The sequence below is a fragment of the Medicago sativa genome, chromosome 4, assembly GCF_051527215.1.
Source record: "Medicago sativa cultivar Bolivia chromosome 4, Bolivia_mono, whole genome shotgun sequence".
NCBI lineage: Eukaryota > Viridiplantae > Streptophyta > Magnoliopsida > Fabales > Fabaceae > Medicago > Medicago sativa.
Genome location: NC_140752.1, coordinates 99,558,451 through 99,565,290, shown reverse-complemented (window position 1 = coordinate 99,565,290; position 6,840 = coordinate 99,558,451). Strand labels below are relative to the sequence as shown.

The 6,840-nt window shown below is 34.9% G+C and overlaps 1 protein-coding gene across 1 annotated transcript; it reads right to left on the bottom strand.

Annotated features, from left to right (window-relative positions):
• Positions 1-1,454: 1,454 nt before the first annotated feature.
• AMSH1 (associated molecule with the SH3 domain of STAM 1) lies at positions 1,455-6,721 on the bottom strand. The gene is made up of 14 exons (XM_085706531.1): positions 6,473-6,721; positions 5,983-6,047; positions 5,758-5,833; positions 5,487-5,666; positions 5,218-5,312; positions 4,614-4,719; positions 4,494-4,540; positions 3,918-4,248; positions 3,642-3,731; positions 3,183-3,245; positions 3,028-3,102; positions 2,715-2,777; positions 2,563-2,615; positions 1,455-1,869 (listed from the first exon to the last, which is right to left on the bottom strand). The coding sequence occupies exons 1-14, from the start codon at positions 6,587-6,589 to the stop codon at positions 1,695-1,697; spliced, it is 1,536 nt and encodes a 511-aa protein (XP_085562657.1). The 5' UTR covers positions 6,590-6,721; the 3' UTR covers positions 1,455-1,694.
• Between the last annotated feature and the right edge of the window lie 119 nt (positions 6,722-6,840).

The following is a 6,840-nucleotide window of genomic DNA, read 5'->3' as shown; positions in this document are numbered from 1 at the left end:
TCATAATTGGCCACATCATCCACTTTTTTATGTTAGTTTACTTGCTACCGGTTCACTGAATAGAATGTGTAACCATTTTTTTTTATTATTTAGATTTAACTTTTTGTCTTCCTCTGCAATTGCAACCTCCCACTAGTTTCTTCCACCGTGTTTTCACATTCCACCATTTTTACTTTGGCCACAAAGTTGCAGGGAACATAAAAGATTAAAAGTCAGACCATTGAACCCAGATTAAACAACACAAAAGAGAATCTCACAACTGAATCAAACGTCGATGATTTTTTCCTTAATAACCCTAGATTAAAAACTTCACAAGAAAAATTGAACCCATATCTCAAAAACGGTTTAGATCGTTCAGAAATCGGTGGCCACAGCTGCTTGCAAATGATAGACACAGAAAATGCCACTTAATCTTATCGCAGTTCTATAAGGTGGTGGCCAATAGAGAGAGAAAGATGGGGGAGATTGAATCTCGCAAAAAAGACAACTGGGCTTGCAATGGAGATGTTTCAAACATGATTACATGAGTCCTTGGGGGACATAGACAATGACAATAACAGTGTGCAACATAGATTGGAAGTAGTTTATAGAGAGCTACGGTGTTACATTACAGACCTGAAGATGGCAGTTTGTTTTATTAAAAAGTTGCAAACAACTCTGTTAATTTGTTTTTTAATAAAGGGCATACCTGTATAGCCGGTTAACAGGTAAATTAAAATAAAAAGTGGATGATGTGGCCAATTGTGATTGGAGTGTGTTATAGGAGTGTGTCCCTAGCATTCCTCTAAAATAAAATCTAAAGGAAAAAAAGTGCACCAAAAAAAAAAATCTATCAATAAAAAAAGGGGAATTAGTCACTTTAGTCCCTGAATGGGGAACGATTCGTCAATTTAGTCCCTGAATGCAGATAATATGCAAAACAGTCCCTGCATGGTCAATTTCAGGGACTAAAGTGACTAACGAAGTCTACATTCAGGGACTAAATTGACTAACGGAGTCTGCATTCAGGGACTAAATTGACTAACAAAGTCTACATTCAGGGACTATTTTGCAATTTATCTGCATTCAGGGACTAAATTGACGAATCGTTCCCCATTCAGGGACTAAAGTGACTAATTCCCCATAAAAAAACAGGCTTTAATATAAAATACGGTTCAAATATATTAAACCGGTTTTGAACTGGTTTTAAACCTGAACTGAATTGTTTTTAAAAATAAACCAGTTTTTTTTAAAGTGGTTTTAAAAACTGAATTGTATCCATTAACGTGGTTCAGTTCCAATGCAGTTTAGAACCATGAACACCCCTACACTCGAGTATTTAGAAGAACTTGAGTTTCTTTTATGATACGTGTTGTTATTTTAATAAGTTCCCAAGCTAACTTGAGAACTATTACCTTATATAATACTCGCCACAAGGCAATAGTCATAAGTATATCTGTCCAGGAAGTTTAGGATTTCACACAGAACAATGGTAAATAGGCCATTGGTGAATAGTTACAAAATACAGAGTTGTAGAAGCCAAGAATAAACAATCAATGAGCAACATTTCTTCTTTTACAAATAGCCGAGACTATAGACAGACATTATGATGTCCATTGCTGGATAAATGGTAAAACCTATATATCTTAGAAAGTATGATAATATGGACAATTCAATGATTAGATTTTTACCCATCTAGAAACAAAAAAATATTATCATCGAAGATCAATGACATCAAATTTTAAATCGGGGTTCAAGTAAACATCTGTACATGTATCGTAAATGGGACCACCATCTGGAGGCGGATCATGTGGATGAAAGCCTCGTTGCTGGCATTGTCTAATGACCGACATGCCACCAGGGGTTGTCAACCGAAAAATACCATGAGTTCTGTTACATGTAAATAGACACAAGTTATTCCAAAATAGACAAAATCTTTCAGTACCCAAATTCAGTACATTCTTTATCTGTCTATCTAAGAATATTCTGACTAATTTCTTTTTAGTGGAGAATTGAAGTAGACATGCTATTATGCTAATGTAGAAGGAGAACAAAGAGACGAGCCATTCTTTTTATGTTCTTTCATGGTGAATTTTTGGAGAGTTTATTTCTAAACAAGGATTGTATTGGAAGATTAGAATTATCATATAGTCAGAGTTCTACAAACATCTCTAAATGGGTTACCGTTATTCTATAAAGGACTCTACTTGTTTGTCTAGGTTTATATATATCTTTTATGTGCTTCCTACATTATTAGCTATCAATTTCCTTCTTTTCATTTTGGTACATAAAAGTACAGGATATTGCAGGCATTACAATGCTAACTAAGGCAAGCTGTCAGCCTTTTTACAGTGATATTGCATATCACCAGACAATGAGGAGTCCTAGGATTCAAACTAATGTGATTATTATGAACAAAATATCAACCGGCTGGCATAAATAGCCATTACTGAATAGTCTAAAGCAGTCTCGTTTGATAATTATATCAAATTTACTTTCACGGTTTCGCTAACTTATATATGATATGAATATGCTTTCTTCTCTAATTTCCTATCAAAACACATTTGGGACATATGATGTTACCTTGAACTGTCTGTTGGTGCCATGACTATTGCAACAGCTTCTGGCAGCATAATCTATAGAGAAAAGCATTCAATAGGATTAAAACTCAAATGCAAAGAAATACCGAATCTAATTAGCTTGATTCTTCAGGCCTCAGGTTCATTATAACTCACCTGATATGAGTAATGGGTGTGTACATCAATTGATGACATGAAACAAGATTGTGTAGGGTGTGTCTGCATATTCAGAATTATATGTCAGTATTGCAGCAAGAAAATGGGAAGAATATCAAAGTAAAAGTAAAAGTAAAAAGTTCCTTCAAAAAAAAAAATTGAAGTAAATTTTTTGGATATGATACAAATGAAACCGAGGAATGCTAACAAGTAAAACACACACATTCATTTTATTGTCAACACCAATTATTATAGTGAAATCTTGAGCGGGTCCCACTAAATAACATGGACCCACTCCTTAACCAAAACTCACATGGATCCATCCAAGGGGAAAAAGTGATCGCTTATCTTGTGCTTCAAATATTTCCTCTTCATTTGTAGCTTGACACTGTTCAGGAAAGGTAGCATTTTTAGAGAACATAATCATAATAGATGTTACTCAAGCGATTATATTGAATGAGTACTTACAGAACTTGATGTTGCCTCCTGCTTGGGGATTATTAGAGCTGTGATATAAAATTTTCTATTTTTCTGCAAATCAGTTGAAGTTGGAAAAGAACAATCAATATCTCACAGTTGATGTATGCACTAGGAGAGATAGATCCAAGGATAAAAGACATTGGTAAAAATTTTAAAACCCATTACATAAAAACACCAGACATAAAGCAAGCTCATGCACAAAAACATACATGATCTGTATATTACATGAGACGGAATGTTCAAATATCATCTTTGTTGAAGCAATTCCAGCAATGGGTTAACTTTTGTATCTAATATAAGTAAATAATGCACACTGCCAAAAAATTTAACATGAAAAGAAAATTCTACAGTTGATGCATAAATTAATATTAGCATTCCAACTTGGCAACTCATCTTGTACCTATTCTTGCTGATTACTTTAAGACAAAAAATGTAAAGAACACTTACAAGCGAGCCTGCAAGGATACCACAAGTCTCTAAATTTTTGTCAGTGTTAGACTTGGCAAGCTTCATAAAACTCCCCATCATTGCAGTTGACTGCAAACAGAAACAATTATAAGGAAAAGAGGGAATAGTGACGTTCCAACGGTTAAATTTTGGGAAAGGTGAGTATGCAAGCAAAGAAACTAAATACTCAAAATGAACTGATAAATTCTTCCCCAGAAATGAACCAAAAAGAAGTTTGCATCAAAGATTAATGAAAAAATGCTTTTTGACTCTCACGATGTGCAATTGAAGAGGAGACTCAGCACGGCCAAAACTATCTGACGATGGAGTCTCTGTCTTACATCCTGCCTCATCAACATGAGGTGATACTGTAGGAACCAAATCTTGTACTTCTGCAAGTACAGGTGGAGGAGAAGGCTGTCTGATAACTTTTATAGGAGCAGAGTCTTCTGTTTCTTCAAAAGAGATAAGCGAAGGAGTTTCATCAGCATGTTTGACCTGGCAGTCCTCACTCTGAGTAAGAGTAGATTCTACGTCTGATTTATTGTGTTCTGAAATGCTATTATCCTTTTTATTCTGTGATCCATCTTCCAAGGATTGATGAAGGCTGTTAGTTCAGATAGAGAATCCAACAGAAGAAATGTAGTTACTATATATAAGTAAATAGATAAACCAGCTAAAAAATGCTTCATGTACGACAGACCTCAGAATTTTAGCAGTGAATGATTTTTTAAAAGTCTTCAAATGAGGTACAATTATTGAGAAAGGTTGGGAACAACCATCACTTTCTTCTTAAAATGACTAGGACAACAAAAGAAAATAGTTGTAAATAAAATAATCATAAGCCACAACCTTGGAATTTCAACTGGAGACAGATCTATGATAGTTGGATACGTCACCTACATCCATAAAGAACAGTCAGGAGGATGATCTTTTAAAGTCATTGAAAGATACAGATAAACACTATCATACCCCTTTATCACTTGTAGGTGGTTGCCACGGCCCTTTAAGGCCATTTGGACCTAGAATAGAATGTCTGGAGAGAGTTTCATCCTTTGGGGGTGGGAGAGTTAGAGATCTACAGTAAGAAACATAGTTAAAAGGGTTATCAAGCAAAGAAGTCCATGTAGCAATATCTACTTTCATAATAAAAGAAATCTCATATGACAGGCAAAATATAACCCAGCATATTAGCAAAGTCTTCTGGACCACCAATATTATATTAAGGGCTCAGCATCCTCTCGTAAAGGACAATTAACCCTAGGGCGCGCCCTTCCCTCATCACCGCCTTTAATGACTTCTAGAAGCATCTAGAACATGCAATGAACATAAAAGGTGTGACTTGGGGCTTAAATCACGGGAATAAAAGCCCAAGAAAGGATATAAATACCCACCTTGAGAGGATTCTCAAGGCATAACCTAAACAGATACTAACCCTAGTTATCGATATTGCACTCACTGCAAGTACATCTTTGTATAACTTCATGCCAGTGGAGAAAGCAAAGTGAGCTAATTTATGCAGAAGTAACCAACATAAGAAGGCCAATCATTAATGACGGAAAATTTCGAAACTTACAGTCTTTTCATACTATCTTCCACAGGCCTTGCATAAGGATACTGCTGGGCCTTTGATCCTCGGTAGACAAACTCTCCTGCAGTTTGTCTGACTGCCTGGTCATGTATAAAATATCATATAAATACTATTTATATAAAACTTCTTCAGGGGAGGTGGAGAGGACAGAAACAGTAAAAAATGTGTTCAGCCAAAAGAACAGATATAACTGTTAGGAAACTTTATCACCCACGAGCTACAGCCTTCAATATAAATTCTCTAATAAATTTTACCTTTATTTGATCGTAACTAGCCATAGTTTGCTTTTTCACTGGGGAAAAAGCAGTCGAATAATTTGAACGAAATGTGTCCCTCCCACTCTGTTGATATGATTTCCTGCTGTTAAGCTCATTGATCTTCTGTTGTGCCAGTGGTTTCAACTTCTCCAGTTCAATCACAGAAGTTAACAATTTCTGTAATGATAGGAAGAACCTAAACATCAGATTACATTAAAAAATGTGTAACATGTTTGTTATCGTTTGAGGAAGAGAATTGAAAGTTAACCTTTCTCAATAATTCTTTCTTGCTCTGTGGAGATGTTCTATAATCTCGGTGCCGTGGTATTGTCTCAGAGACCAAACTAACACCAACCAAGGAAAAAGAACCTCAGTTCAGTTAGATAACAAAGATATGAAATAGAATGAATTCCTCCTATTTCAATTTTCAAACAAATTTACTACAGACAGTATTATGAGTCAAATAACAATACAAGCTATATTGTTGTATTACCTGGAATATCTTAGGAGCATGATATATAGATCAATAATATTTTTCTCTGCACGGAAAATATCAGCCTACAATATGAAAATCAAAATTTGGATATTAGAAGCCATGCAAAGCAAGTAACTAGAAATTTTGTTTTTTAGACAGAAACATAACCGCATCATGTTGCAGAATATATAACATGACTGTAAAGTAAAAGCCAAATATGATAGTATGAATGAAAACTATATATGGTGAAATCTGTGCATGTAATTTTACTTATCAGTGCTAACCTACTATCAAACGCTTCTAAATTGAAAACCATAAATAACAAGGTAAAATGTCCTCAAATAGTAGCACAATAATAGTATTGCAGAATTTGAACAAACCATTATTTAATAGAAATTGAAATATAACCTAAGTAACAGTTTAATTTCATGATGATAGAAGTCAATAATTCATAAAAAACTAAATGAAATAAGTGTGGGTGGATTGAATTGATTTGAAATATGAATACCTGTTTGAGGATATTATCGGCGATCCTGTAGTAGATACGAAGCGAAAATCGATTATCAACATCGACTTTCTGAGTTCTCGCAGCGATGTTGATCGTATCCGAAGAACACGTCATCATTTTTATTTTCTATTTCTTGTGAAATATTCCAATTTCGATGCAACACCGCCGCGGCAATTGAGTTTAGCTTCGAGGATTCGTCGTCGTCGTCGTCTTCGACACAGAGTTGTTTAGATCAGAAGAGACTTTCGTGTCATTTTACTTTCTCCTGAGGGTAAATATGGCAACACACTGTCAATTATATCTTTATTCTATATTTCATCATCACTAATTCACCATGGTTAATTAATTAATTTTATCCATTGTAACCG

Coding starts and splice junctions, on each gene's coding strand:
- AMSH1 (XM_085706531.1), bottom strand. CDS start 6,589: ATGATGACGTGTTCTTCGGATACGATCAACATCGCTGCGAGAACTCAG. Junction 5,313..5,486: donor CTAGTTACGATCAAATAAAG/GTAAAATTTATT, acceptor ATACATGACCAG/GCAGTCAGACAAACTGCAGG. Junction 3,732..3,917: donor CTCCTCTTCAATTGCACATC/GTGAGAGTCAAA, acceptor TTCTGTTTGCAG/TCAACTGCAATGATGGGGAG.